At 46.7% G+C, this 15,098-nt stretch overlaps 1 protein-coding gene and 2 non-coding genes across 3 annotated transcripts; 2 read left to right on the forward strand and 1 right to left on the reverse strand.

Moving 5' to 3' along the window:
• Window positions 1–1,544: 1,544 nt before the first annotated feature.
• Btn1a1 (butyrophilin subfamily 1 member A1) lies at window positions 1,545–9,418 on the reverse strand. Its single transcript, XM_005354935.2, has 7 exons — window positions 9,340–9,418; window positions 8,463–8,813; window positions 5,441–5,722; window positions 4,417–4,566; window positions 3,989–4,009; window positions 3,867–3,893; window positions 1,545–3,454 (listed from the first exon to the last, which is right to left on the reverse strand). The coding sequence occupies exons 1-7, from the start codon at window positions 9,416–9,418 to the stop codon at window positions 2,790–2,792; spliced, it is 1,575 nt and encodes a 524-aa protein (XP_005354992.1). The 3' UTR covers window positions 1,545–2,789.
• Trnae-uuc lies at window positions 7,479–7,550 on the forward strand. The gene has a single exon. It is a non-coding gene; the product is annotated as a tRNA-Glu (tRNA).
• Window positions 9,419–11,778: 2,360 nt separating the features above from the next.
• Trnay-gua lies at window positions 11,779–11,866 on the forward strand. Its single transcript is given in 2 exon segments — window positions 11,779–11,815; window positions 11,831–11,866. It is a non-coding gene; the product is annotated as a tRNA-Tyr (tRNA).
• The last annotated feature ends 3,232 nt before the right edge of the window (window positions 11,867–15,098 follow it).

Here is a 15,098-nt window from a genome sequence, read left to right on the forward strand (position 1 = left end):
AGGGTTTCTCTGTGGCTTTGGAGCCTGGAACTAGCTCTGTAGACCAGGCTGGTCTCGAACTCACAGAGATCCGCCTGCCTCTGCCTCCCGAGTACTGGGATTAAAGGCGTGCACCACCATCGCCCGGCTCCAATGCAGTTTTTTAAAAGGATGTTTTGACTATGACTTCCGTGAATTTCTACAAGTAAAATCTGAGCACAAATAAACACACCTATTTATGCATTTATTTGCTGAGGTAGTGTGTGGCTATATATCCTGGGTGGACCTCTGAACTGACTGTGTAGTCCAGGCTGCCTTCAAATGTGACAATTCTCTTGCCTCTGACTTCTGAGTTCTGGGAATACAGGCATGTGTCACCATGCTTAACTTAAATTAATTATTTTAAAGCAAAGATAAAGTATGCTTTCCTCCCGGGAGTACAGTGTAAGACAAGCTGCATAGGGTGGCTAGTGTATGAGAGCGAGAGAGAGAGAGAGAGAGAGAGAGAGAGAGAGAGAGAGAGAGAGAGGACATTGGGTGCTGTGAGGCGATGGAGGAAAGAGCCTGCAGTGGTCTGACTGTGTCCCCCAACTGTCATGTGTTTGGAGACTTAATTGTCAAAGTCATATGGGGGAGGGGCAGCGCCAAGTATGGAACACCAGACTGGGGCACGGTAAGCAAGAGCTCTGCTTGGAGCTACACCCTCCTGGTTCGTCTGAGCAAGTGGCCAGGTTTACTCAGCAACACAATTACCTTAACAGCAATAGAAGTGAAGTCACCCTTGGAACAAGGCTGAGAGCAGGAAGCTTTCTGCACAGCGGCCTTTCTGAAGGTAGTTTGATCCCCAAGAGTAGCTCCCATCCCTGCCTTTTCTGGTGACTCTCTCCTGCAGGCCTAGACCTGGGACCATACAGATCAGCACTGCTGGAGCAGGCAGCAGATTCCAGGGCAGCTTTCAGTCCTGTTTCTCTTTAATCTAGTTCCTCTTACCGGGATAAACAAAGGAAAGTTCGGAAGCTGCCTTCAGCAATCAGACTTTATTTACTTATTTATTTGTTTGTTTATTATTCTGGAAGCTGGGAGAAATACAATAGAAATGGAAGCGCTTGGATATACACAATTCCCAAACAAGCAGGAGGACACTGAAGCAGACACAAATGGGAACAAGCTGTCCAGTTGTGTTGAACATCATGGTGCAACACTGGGGGTCCTAACACAAAACAGGATTCAGGAAGGCTGGATAGGCTACATTAAGTAATAGCACGGCGTGGAAAAGAATGGCGGTGGGAGGGAATTGAAGGTACCTGTGAGCTGGTTGAGCATTGCAGTGGAGGATGAGGGAGCACGCAGCTGAGACCGACAAAGATAATGATGTTACCCTAAGCAGGCTGAGTCAAAACTGGTGGGTTTGCTAGGCGTGCTGGACACGGCTGAAATCCTAGCACTTGGAAAATGGAGGCAGGAGCATGAGGAATTCAAGGTCAGTCTGAGCTACTTAGTAAACCTCTACTTACCTACACACAGACACACACACACACACACACACACACACACCTAGAGTGCTGTTGGATTGACCTTGAGGGGAGGGAAAAAGAGGAGGACACAGAAGGAAGAGCAGGGCCTGACAGCTGCACAAATAAGCTGGCAGGCTTGATTCAAATCCTCCTCTATTCTAACCCTGTCAAGTTCTTTCTCTAGCCCTGCTCATCCCCACTCCTCCCGGTCCCTGCCTGGCTTGCTCACAGCTCTACTTCCATACAAGTAGGGCCAGCCTCCTCTATCCTATAGAACACGACTTAGAAAATGTAAGATACCGTGTTCAAGACGTGTCCTGAAAGAGAAGATGAAAGAACCTAAGATCCAGCAGACAGGGAAAACAGCTGGGAAGTGTGCTCTTTGGGGCACTTGTAATCATGACCTCATAGGTACTGGAGTTTCCTGAACTAGACCTGCACAAAGCTGGCTCTGTCAACAGTTGGCCACGATAGGGGTCCTACCCTTCCCTGCTGAACTACTGGAAGCTGGCAGATGTGGGAGAGGAAAATCATTGCGTTCAGTTGTGCCTCTCCTCTTGAGCCCAGCAAACTTCAGTGGAGAGCGCCGAATCCATGTTCCCATGAGAGCCCTCATTATATCCCTGACTTAAACTCAGTGTCAGATTTGAAGCAAGAAGAGATATTGCTGAGGGGGAGAGGAGGGAAACAAGAGAGAATAGAGAAGTGTGAGAGTAATTAGAATGTATTATATGCATGTATGAAGCTGTCAAAAAATTTAACTAATAAAAAATTTTGAGATATAGTCCTGAAAAACCCTAGGACAGGAAGTGTGCACCTAACTGGACCAAGTTTACTTCATTCACTCCTGCCAGGCCTTCTCTAAATTTCTTTATGGGATTTTTAGCCTAAGATCTTCCTTTCCCAGCATCCTATTTGGTTTTGCCCTTGCCTAAAATCTGTTGTTCCACATGCTCCTATTCCAAATGTTGGTGCCACCCTTTCAGGCCAGCCTGATTGCCTCTTGGGCCCTCCAGTGACCGATCGTACCAAGCCCTCCTATGTAGGCTCTGATCTGAAGGGATATGGCTACTAGAAACAGTTTGGGAATCACCTCTCAATCTCCCCAGTATTGGCGCGGAAACAAATTAGGAAAGCCTTTCTCCCTGCCCTCTCTAGCATCAGCATACCCTTCTTCCCAAGGCGAATTAATCACCGCCCACCAGGAAGAGACAGGACTGCAGGAAGCGAGCAACTGATGCTTCAGAGCATGCGGGAGTAGACAAAAAAGGGGAAGTTGTGGAGTTGATACAGTCATTAAGGTGCCACTTGGCTAGGCGAGAAAGGTATCAGTTTAGAATGGAGAGTATCTGCTTCTCCAGAAGCAGAGCCTTCCCCCAGTGGGGACAAGGGCACGGTATCCTGGACATTAGCAATGACTGTGATTTTCTCAGGCCCCTTGGCAGTTGGACAGATGGTCAGGGGTTTTTTACCACAGGACCACAGGCAAAAGAAGGGACGTAGCGGGGCCGAGAAGGAGGTGCTAGGGAAAGCATAGATAAGAGATCCATCGCTCATGTTGTAGAAGGAAATGTCTCCTGACTCATAGTCCAGGAAAACCCCAACCCGGCGAGGAGGGGCCGCTAAAGGGAGAGGGGTCCTGAGTGGGGTCAGGGCCCAGTACCCGTTTCCATATAACTCCACAGCCCAGAACCCATTCTCGGGGGTCATGGGGTCAAACCCTTTCTTCACCACATTCTCTCTACACACACCAACGGCCCAGTCAGTTCTATCTCCCACCTCCACCTCCCAGTAATGTCTCCCTGAAGTGAAGATCTCTCGGCCTAACACACAGGGCCAGGAGTCAAATCTCTCTGGTCTATCAGGCAGGATCTGACGTGAATCTTCCAAGCGAACTGATTTTGAATCCTCATACAGAAAGAGGTGGGGGTGCGCTGTGTCTGGATCCAGGGTCACGTCCACTGGAGGCAATGAGAGAGAGAGAGAGAAAGAGAGAGAATCAGCAATGGTACTCGGCCGACCGGTTAACCCTCCTTCCCAAATACACGGAGCAGACTTAGGAGCTGATGAACCAACCCTGTAGTAGGAGCTGCATGGCCCCTCACTTGCGCCCTTCTCTCCAGACCCATCTCTCACCTGCAACTACGGAATGACTTAACTGACTACCTAGTGGGATAGCGTCAAAGGGGCTTTTCTGCTAGCCATCCATCTTCTGTGACGCCTCCCAGAAGGTGCTGAGGTCATTCACTGTCACCTTCCCTCTTTCTATCCTGTCACTAAAGGGAACGTTTGTGTGTTCTCGTGTTCAAGCCTCACAGGGCTTTGACCCCCCCACAGGGCTTCAGAGGCGCTGAGGAGCTCGGAACCACTGACCTTCATGCAGCGCTGTCTTTTTACACCCTGCGATTTGTAAAACAGAGAGACTGTCAGTGCTGCCTTAACAGACGGGAGGGAGAAAATAAATCTTGTGGGTCAAAAACGAGAAGACAACTTACTGAGTTCTTCCAGAAGTCTCTCTGGAAAAGAAACAAAATTATTTCAGTGACTTTTTATAACAGGCAAGGGGAAGGAGGAAGGCCAGAATGAGAAACACAAAAAGAGACATTGTTTAATCCACGGTGACCCAGTGAACCGGGAACAGAAATGCTGCTGGCAAAAGCAATATTTCTAAGAAATCATCTGGAAGTTCCTCCTGGTTTAGGACTAGATCTTAATCATAAGATTCTTCCTGGGAAGCAGGGTTAGAATTGGCCAGAGGGGCCTGAAGCCACTAGGTACCCATTGTTTTAGAAGGCTCATAGTTCCGTCCAACTTCAGAATTCTAAGAGCCATCGTTTTCCTGTTGGACGTTCTTGTTGGAACAGGCCTGAGTCCCACTTCTCTGGATGCTGTGACAAGAAGCTCTGTGAGCACTGTGACTTACCTTTAGAGCCAGATTCACTCTTCTGCTCTCTGGATCTTTCCTTGTATAGTCGCCAAGTGAAAAATACGGACCCAATGGTAAGAAATCCTAGGGTCAGTATGACGACAGCCACAGCTGCTATCCAAGGAGTCAGTCGTGGCACCAAGGGAGCTAAACAAACACAAAACAAAAATAAACTGAAGAAGGGCATTGTCTGGAAAACTGAATAATTTCAGCTTCTCTCCTGGTGTCAAAGGAGATAGAGACGGGGATGTGGGGATGCCCTTAACAGCCCCCAACCCCCACAGCAAGCATTTCATACTAAACTTTTCAGAGAGATTTGACTCTGGGGGAAAAAAAACAAGCTTCGAAGAGTCATCTAGGGCCAGGATATGTGAAATAAAAATCTAATGGGCCAATTGGTGTCACAAAACCCCCTGCTAACTACCACTGAGGTGCTGGAGGAAAAGGGAGAAGGGTGACCACATGCATCACAGACTAGGCCGGGTTGGCCAATAAACAGGTAACGATCCCTGCAAAACCAGAGGTAATAACCAGGGAACGACGGAAGAGGTTACTTCCTGGAGTAAACTATATGGCGCTCCAGTGTAGGATGAGGAAAGGAGAGGTTCAGGGAGGGCAGAAGGGCAGAATCAAATCAGAAAAGTAATTTAATCCCTACTTATTGAAGAAGAAGGGTTCAGTCAAGAAGGTCCCAAGGAAAAGAATTTCGCTATCTCACTTGTTTATCCTAAAATTCAGCTCGTTCAGGAATGTTTACAGCATGGGGGTGGAGTATGGAGCACTAGAGGAGGAGCCTAGGACCTCGTGCACGCTCAAAGCCTTCTATCACCGAGACTCAGCTCAACCCTGAGCATCGTTATTCAAAAGAAGGTGGTAGGGCTTCCCTCGAGTCAGCAGGCCAGAGCCGCGGGGACAGGGACGATGTAGACAACTCTACCATGAAGTCCCTTCTGACCCGGGTCCCAGGGGGTATTGTCCCGAGTCTCTGTCAACATGGCGGTCCAATATGCGTCCCGCTGACCTGGTACAGAGATCTCTACTTCCTTCTCCTGGCCCAGGAGGAGATTCTGGATGCAGCAGGACACATTCTTTACGGAACTGTCTGTGAGGATCACCGAAGCTGCCACAGTGAACAGGCCTTCCGCGTCACGACTGCTGGACTCTGCTGCGGATGGAAGGCTGTCTCCTGAGGGGGTTCTCCATTGCACTTCTGGCTCTGGGAACCACCCTGAGGAGGTGCATCTCAGCTGGATCTGACCATTCTCCTTAACTCCCAGACTGATGTGCGGATCAGAGCCCAGCGCTATGGAGAGAGAAGCTGGCTTTAATCTCCCAGTGGGTTTTCCTGGGAGCATGATAATCTTAGTTGGAGAAAGACAGAGAGGAGGCAAAAGTGGGCTGGGAATAGGTGGGATTCCTCTAGTCCTTCCTCCCCTCCTCTTGCTTCTACCTCCCCAGTGCTGATGTTACTCCTAGGGGCCAGCACAACCATTTCATTTTTTCTTTTGGTTTTTCGAGACAGGGTTTCTCTGTAGCTTTGGAGCCTGTCCTAAAACTCCCTTTGGAGACCAGGCTGGACTCGAACTCACAGAGATCAGACTGCCTCTGCCTCCCGAATGCTGGGATTAAAGGCGTGCACCACCACCGCCCGGCCCATTTCATACAGCGCCAGAGATTCCACCCAAGGTTTTGTGCATGCTAAACAAACATGCTACACACCATACCTCTATCTCCAAAAGACTATATTCTTGAGAACAGACTTTGGAAGGTTTTTTTTCCTTTTTTTCTTGAGGTTTGTAGTCAATAATTTAATTTTCCTTTACCTAAGCTGATGACTCGGAATTTTCCTAAATGGGTTCAACCTCATCTTTCCTCACACAACTATGCCCTAACAAAAATCAACATAGGGCCAGGCTTGGGGACACACAGCTGTAATCCTAGCACTCAAGAGGTGGAGGAAGAAGGATCAGAAGTTCGAAGCCAGCCTCTGCTACATAATAAGTTTGAGACCATATCTCCAAAACAGTAGAGTGTGATGGTGCGGAATCTCAGTATTGAAGAGGCAGAAGCAACTGAATGAGTTCTAGGCTAGCCTGGTCAGCATAGCAAGTTTCAGACTAGCCAGCCGCTATATAGCAAGTCTATGTCATACACACACACACACACACACACACACACACACACACACACACACACACAGAGTTCAGTAACAACAAAGTAGACATATAACTACTTTTTCCAACTGAAAATGGCCATCATTTAAAGGTTTAGCACTCATAAAAAATAACAACAATATATTTTTTCTGTTTGTTTTTTGAGACAGGGTTTCTCTGTATAACCCTGGTTGTCTTGGAACTCATTCTGTAGAGTGAGTGTAGTTAGGCTATCCCCTAACTCACAGAGTTCTGCCTCTGCCTCCCAAGCACGGGCACCATCTGGCTTTGTTTTGTTTTTATTTTTTGTTTGTTTTTCTCTCTGCCCTAGAACTCACGCTCTTTGTAAATCAGGTTGGCCTAGAACTCGGAGATCCTCCCACTTCTGCCTCCCAAAGGCTGACATTAGAAGCACACACCAACGACAGGCTAAAGATAGTTTTATGTCATCAAATACCTAGGTGAGTCTTTCTGTTATTTGAAGCTGGGCTTTATGCTGCGAAGCTGCCCTGGAACCCATGAGGTTCCCAGTAGCCAAGGCTGATTTTGATTCTTCTGCCTCCATCTCGCAATTGCTGGAATTGCAGGCGATCACTTCACCCAGTTTAAATTTAAGCACACAGCACACACACACACACACACACACACACACACACACACACACACACCTCACACGATTATATACGCAATCAGTCTTTAAGATGCACTTCCCTAAAAGATATGACATGAGAGTTATATGTGATACTTTAGATATGGCAAAACATCGCAACGCACTTTAGGACTAGGGACAGCAAGACTCAAATTTATACAAGTACTTTACGTTTCCTAGCACCTAGAGCGAGTATAGTGTGCACCTGTAATCCTGTTCTTGGGAGGAGGAGGCAAGAGAAGAATATGCACAGCATCTCCCACATGGTCTAGCGGTTAGGATTCCTGGTTTTCACCCAGGCGGCCCGGGTTCGACTCCCGGTGTGGGAATGTACTTCTTTTAAGTAGGTTGGCTCTATAAGCCCTGCTCTCAAAGGAAGTAAATGAGTCAACTAACAAATAAATTTAGAAAGGCAATATATATATATGTATTATACATGTTAGTCTAAGATGTAGATGATTTTTTAAAATGCTTTTACCATTGGCAAAGTACTATTCACTTATTAGGTAATAAGTGGATAATAATAAATTGTATTTCCTTTTTGCGAATTCTTGTATATAGTTTACTGGTTTTACAGTAGGAGACACGGAGTGGGCGGTTTGCTTGATTCTGATCATAGCAAGCAGGGAAGTCAGAGCTCAATGTATTCTTTCCATATTATCTCGCGGTGTTGAGGGGGGGTGTGAGTTAAAGTAAAACCTTTTGGGGGTAGATGAAGAACATTAGAAACGCACCACACTCTATAATGTGTCCTTAGGCACTAATCCACGAAGCTGCTCAGAGCATCTGAGACTCTCACGATAGACTTATATAAACGTGAAAACACACGCAATTTAAACCGGTTCTGGGAACTGATCCAGTGAATTATGATGTACTTTGTGAAAGAATGTAATCGCCAGAGGCGATGGTGCACACCTGTAATCCAAGCACTGTGGAAGTAGAAGCAGGAGGATTGCCAAATATTGTCTCAAAAACTAAATTAAATTAGGAGCGTTATGCATTTCTTGGAGGAAACAGTCTCTTCTAGACGGGGAAAGTACGGAGAATTAAAATGAAGTATCCGCTGGAACGCCATCTCGCTCAGCCTCCCGCCCCCTTGGTTGAGCCCCTTCCCACTATCTCCCACTCGGCGCCTGCCTGCCTTCTTCAACCTCAAAGTGATTTGGAGAATGAACTCGGTAGTTCCCAAAGTGAGCGTCTAGGGCGAAGTGACTCGGCGACGCAGCCCTCTGTGTACCCACCAGTCACTTTGAGATGCGCAGAGGCCTCCTCGGAGTAGTCCTTGTCTTTGAAAAAACACCGGTACTCCCCCTGGTCCGAAACCCTGACACCTCGGATCCGCAGAGTAGCGCGGCCGTCCGGGAGCCCATCGGTCACCAACGTCACCCTTCCCTGGTACTCGGTCATCTGCTGGTCCTCCTGCTCCTGACCAGCCCGATAAAGAAGCACAGCCGGCGACCTAGTCTGTCGAAACCAGCGCAGCTCCTCCATGTGCTCCGCGCTCGCGTTTGGGGAGAAGCGACAGGTCAGCTCGACATCTGAACCCAGTAGGGCCAGCACTGCCTCCTGAGGTGCAATCACGTCGAAGGGAGCTGCCAGAATAAATGAAGTCAGATGGGACGATGGGATGGGATCGAGGGCCTACAGACCAGACTGGCTTCTCGTAAAGTACAGAGCTCAAGCTGCCTACTATTCCTGTTGTTGTTTTGTTTGTTTTTCAGACTGGATCCCACAAATTCCAAGCTGGCCTCCAGCTCACTGTGTAGCCTGGATTCTCTGGCCCTCGACTCTCAACTAGCATTGCAGGTGTGCACCACCACACCCAGCGTTCCAGTTCCTTTGATTTAAAACAACAACAAAAACAAAAACCCCGGGGTCTCCCTATGTAGCCACAGCTGGTCAGGCTATCTCTATCCAGACTAGGCAGGTTTGGATCCATAAAGGTCTGCTTTTGCCTTCTTAGTGCTGGAACTGCAGGCATGCACTACCACCAGGGTGGATTTTCTTTGAATCCACTGAATTCTCGTGGAGGTCCCCACTTGGAGCCACACTGGGTCACTGACATTTACAGGGAACTTCCATCCTTGCATCAAAGAGATGGTTAGAACACAGACATACCTGAATCCAGCGTGGGCAGCTGCAGGACCATGAAGGTGAGCAGATAAGCCAAGAGGCAGGAGTTGGGGGAAACTGCCATCTCCAACTTTGCTGGGGCAACAGTCTGCTGATGGAGTCGTCAGGAGCTTCAGGCTGGGAGATAAATAGTCAAGGGGTAACTATTGACTCTGCAAGCACCCTGCTCGCCACCAGTTCTTCCCAACCTGAAGGGCACTGTACCTCCCCCAAACGGTAATTTTTCAGTCCATGTTACAAGAGTGCCCATCCACACCCTTCTCTAAGTCCAGTCAGGCATGCACAAAATAGCAAACTGGGTCATCCAGTCCTCAGTTGTCTCTAGAAGGGAGCTCTGAGACACGGTTTCAGATAAATGAAGAAATGGTGGAATCTCTGCATTTAAAAGAAGAAGGAGGAGGAGAAGAAGAAGCAGAAATAGAATCAAATCATATTGAGTAGAAAAGATAATAAAGACAAAGCCATCGAGGTAGACATGGAGAACATAAAATGAAGGAGGAGAGAGAAAACACGGGACGTGGTGTTTCACACCTGTAAGCTCAGCCCTGGAGGATCTCCGTGAGTTACATAGTGAGACACAGTCCTGTCTGTCTAGAGAGAAGAGAGGGGCAGAGCCGAGGAGCTTGAGGAGCAGAAAGCCTAGCACAGAGGAGCTGGACAAAGAGAGCTGTGTTGTTCTGTGTCTCGCTGAGCTGAGAGTGAAGCACCTACCCACTTCGGTGGTCAGGGAGGAAAAAGGAACAGGAGCCAGAGTAACCAAAAGAAAAAGCTGTTTGTAGCCCTAGGGCCAAAGTTAGAGCCAGCAGGAGGAAGGGGGTTGTGGGCTGTTAGGGAAGCCTACCCCCACCCCCACCCTTGGGGCGGCCAAAAGTATTTTCTTAGGAAAAAACAAAAACCAGTTCTCCAAGGATGTGAACTACGGATTGGTAGTCCGGTGGTTTGCTGTTCATCATCCTCTTCCAAGAGAACAGATTTTGCATTGAAGAACTGGACTGAATACAAGGAATGAGGACAAAAAGACAGAAAACCTGAGTAACTAAAATGATGAGTGAGGCCATCAGCTAGTTAATTTACCCCTGTAGCTTCAATTCTTTTAGCACGGAAAAGGACAATAAGCCCAGTGTGGTGGCTCACCCATGTAAATTCAGGACTCAGGAGGCAGGAGGATCATTGCAAATTTAAGACCAACCTAGGCTACACAGCAAGATCGAGGTTTGCAAGAGCTACATATAAAGAACTTGTTTGAACAAAACAAAAGAGAGTTGAGATTTTTTTTGTGTGTGTGTCTTTTTATGGTTGTTGTTGGGGTAGTGGGGTTTGGTGTTGTTGCTTGATTTGTTTTGTTTTTAGCAAAAGACTAATGTTAATAATACCTTGTTTGAATTATGCTGAGTAAGGAGGCATTTGGAAGAGTACTTGAAGCGAAGCACGCAAAAGAACAGGAGCCCAGTCAGGCCAGATGGTGGCCCATGCCCTTAATCCCAGCACTCGGGAGGCAGAGGCAGAGGCAGATGGATCTCTGTGAGTTCAAAGAGGCAGGTGGATTTCTGTGAGTTCGAGGCTAGCCTGGTCTACAGGGTGCATTCCAGGACAGTCAAGGCTACATAGAGAAACCCTGATTTGAACAAACCAAAAACCAAAAGAATGGGGGGTGGTGTGGGAGAATAAAAAGGAGGAGGAAGAGGAAGAAGAAGAGGAGGAAGAGGAAGAAAAAGAATTGGAGCCCAGAAAGTAAATTGCTCTATCATCACATTTGTGAATAGTTAAAGGATTGAGGCCACAATGACTCCGGACACTTTCAGGAGTTGGTGTGTGGGCGGCAGGATTCTACTGGACCACACTGTACCTTCACGGTGGTACAACTATCCAGCTCACAAGGACTTTGAGCTTCTCCCTGCCAAAGTCACTCATGAGATCAGCAATTCCTTGTCTTGTTTTGAGTTTACATTTATTACCAAAAAATGAAACAACGAAGAAAAACATTTTTATAAATGAAACCACCACAAACCCATCAATTAATGATAGTTGACGTATATTGTTTTGGTATTTATTTCATATTTGTGTAATCATAGAAACAATTAGTAAGTTTTCCTGAATAATTCAAAGCATTGCTTAAAAAAAAGTATGTAATTGCCAAGATTATGGGATGTTTGGTGTTTTTTTTCTGTTGTAAATAATGCATTTGGCATTTGGTAGCGTGTCCTCCTTACATTAGTGAAGCCTTGAGCTTGATCCTCAGCGCTGTTTAAAATCAGGCATAAAAAAAAAAAAATAAAAAAAAAATAAAAATCAGGCATAATGGCTCATACCGGCAATCCCAGCTGGAGGCAGGAGGATCAAAAATTCAAAGCCATTCACAAATATAGACTAAATTTAAAGCCAGGATAAGCTACTTGAGACCTTGTTAGAAGCTGTCTTTGCCATCCTTCGATAGCTCAGTTGGTAGAGCGGAGGACTGTAGAGTGACTATTTGGATATCCTTAGGTCGCTGGTTCGAATCCGGCTCGAAGGAGCAGTGTTTTTATGGCTCAGAACACACGATGGCAGGAGAGAGAGGTCAAAGGCAAAGGTCCTTCCTTGTTCATAAATTTGATAGTTCCTAATATGCTATCTGATCTAATTCTATAAATATTACCATTTGATCAAAGGGTATATACATGTTATCTCTGAAAGGATCATACATTCGACTCTGCCAGTCGACTATTACTATGGAAATAGGAAATTTGTTAAATTATTATTATTATTATTATCATTATCATCATCATCATCAAGTCTTTTTATGATAGCAAGGCTGGTCATTTTTAACGCATTGACAAACCACTTGATATAATCTAGGCTAGAGCTGTCCAGACCAGTTGCTGTCTGTTTTGAGAATGGGGCTTCATGATGCTTCTTATTGGTCCGGGTGGACATTTTAGAAATTAAAGTTAATAACTGTATTGTAATTTTGGAGTCTGGGGAGATGTCTCAACAGTTAAGAGCTTAGCTGCTCTTGCAGAGGGCCTAGGTTCAGTTCTCAGTGCCTACATGAAAGGTCACAACCATCTGTAACTAAAGTTCCAGGGGCCTCGGGGCACCAACACGCACATGATAAACATACATGCCTACTCATAAATTGAAAAGAATTTTAAAGTAACTGCTTTATATTGTTGGTAAAATTTCTTCTCAGTTTTCTTTTTTCTTTTTCTTTTTGGTTTTTCGAGACAGGGTTTCTCTGTGGTTTTGGAGCCTGTCCTGGAACTAGCTCTTGTAGACTAGGCTGGTCTCGAACTCACAGAGATCCGCCTGCCTCTGACTCCCGAGTGCTGGGATTAAAGGCGTGCACCACCACCGCCTGGCAGTTTTATTTTTTTCTCTTGATCACCATGATTAAGATCAAGGCCAGCTACCCCAGCTGGCCCACTGGACTGTCAAGATCGGGTTGTCCCCAAGCACAAATCTGGTTATACTATTTTTTGCTTAAAATTTCTCTGCACGTTAAGGACGGGCAAGAGGACTTAGAAGGTAGCAATGCGCCCCATTCAGCTTGCTCATACCTACAGGATATGCACATTATCAAAATACCAAGTCTTTAGTTCTGAATTCTTGCCTCATCAGTTGTGGGTAATTTGTGTTTTAAAACGTTTTATGCAATACATTTAAATACGCCCTGGCTTATCAGACTGATGAATAAAAATGTCAGTGGGCTGGAAGGAAGTTTCAGCAGTTAAGAAAACAGACTGCTCCTGTAAGGACCTGTGTTGAATGGCTCGTGAGCACCCCCAGGGCTCCGACACCCTCTTTGGACTCCTGAGTATCTGCACTCATGAGCACAAACCCACACTTGGGTGGACATATATATACACGGTTAAAAATAAGTCTTTAAAAAAGTTGTTACTGGGGGCTGGAGAGATGGCTCAGTGGTTAAGAGCTTCCAAAGGTCCTGAGTTCAATTCCCAGCAACCACATGGTGGCTCACAACCATCTGTAAAGAGGTCTGGCGCCCTCTTCTGGCCTTCAGGCATATACACAGACAGAATATTGTATACATAATAAATAAATAAATATTAAAAAAAAAAAAAGTTGTTACTGCCGGGCAGTGGTGGCCCAACACCAATGTGTACTTTGTAGATGACAAAGATGTCTCAATGTCAAAGGGTTGCAGCTTTTGGTCTTATTCTTGTGCAGAACCAAGGGACAAGGCAACAGCCAGCTGTGTGACAGTTCTGGTTAAGCTGAGCCAAGAGGAAGGGCTGGAGTGAGCGAGGGCCTGCAAGTTCTGTGCTCCTAACTGGCTTGCCATTGATCTTCGTGGCCAACTGCTCTTTTAGGGAGCACACACGATTAACATACACCAGATATGACAGCATGACATTTTGACAATACGATTCTGAAGTCATGTTCCTATTTACCAACCCCGTGCCTAGGGTAATATGAAGGAATTTGCATATTTGTAAGGGATGTGGAAATGAGGTGACTCGGAGACGGTCTGGAGAAGGTGGAAGGGTCACCAGAGTACTTAACAGAAGCCAATGAACCGAGGTTGGACTGAACAAGATGGACAGAGAATTCAACAAGACCTTCTCTGAGCTCTGCCCCTTGCAGCCTCTGTGTTATCTCTGACTATTGTTCACTCTGGTCTTTTCACTGTCCTGTGGCCTTACTGCACAACTGGCCAAAGCGGGGCCTTTTCCCTCTAGCTGACAGGCTGGGGTGGTGTGAGCAAAGCCGCACTCTGATGGTTCAGCAACACCTACACATTTGCTATTCAGCCCAGTGTGGTGGTGCACACCCACCGTTATGCCCAAGTTTCTGGTCTGCAAATGAATTCACGGAGTCAGATTTCCGATGCAAATTACATGACGTTTTTTTTAAATATCCAAACTCATATTTGGATCAACACCTTTCCAGCACCGCAGCATGGTGAGTGAGGAGGAAAGTGTGGCAGGGAACCCTGGGAGGGTAGAACTTTTAAAGGGAGTTCATGTCCTGTCGTCCAGGGATCGGATAAGGAGGGCATAGGGTAAGGTAGTTACTGAAACCATTGGTTAGTTTTTGGGTGTGAAAACCTAACAATGAGCCATAAATAACTGACAGGGTATCTTCAAGAACAGGATGCCTCCCAGGAACATCTGGGCCTCGTTAAATTTTATGGCCCTGCTCCTTAGCTCTCTGATGGACTATTTTCGGGTATCTGTTCAAATTCTGCCGTTGCAGAACATTCCCGGAGCTGAGATCAGCCCCCCCCCCCCCCCCGCTCGTTATATGCCTTAAGATGAAGCCCCTTCTTTAAAATGGAGTTTGCAAAGTCAGGTCCTCACACGACCACGTGTCATGATCCAGTAGCATCCAAGACATTCAGGTGTGACAGTTGGGGGGGGGGGGACGACAGAATTCAAGGCCAGTCTGAGCTATGCAAGACCCAGATGCTTTAAAAAAATGGCCTTCTCTCATCCTCTTACCAGCGAGGCCCCTCTGTGGCCCCTGATTAAACCTTGTGTCCGTTTGTCTTCACCAAAAGCAGACCCTGAAACTAAGACTTGGATGCCTGTAATTTATTGGGAGAGGGTCTCGAGAAACACAGTCAGGATGCGAAGACAAGGAAGCGCTAACAAAGGGCAAGTTCACGGGTGGCTGCTGGGAGCTCCGCTTTTTGGGGGGACTCTTTGTCTTGAGACAGGGTCTCACTATGTTACCCTGGCTGCCCTGAAGTTCAATATAGAGACCTGGCTGGCCTTGAGCTCACAGGGGGCCATGTGCCACTC

The sequence above is a fragment of the Microtus ochrogaster genome, chromosome 16 (genome assembly GCF_000317375.1).
Source record: "Microtus ochrogaster isolate Prairie Vole_2 chromosome 16, MicOch1.0, whole genome shotgun sequence".
Taxonomy (NCBI): Eukaryota; Metazoa; Chordata; class Mammalia; order Rodentia; family Cricetidae; genus Microtus; species Microtus ochrogaster.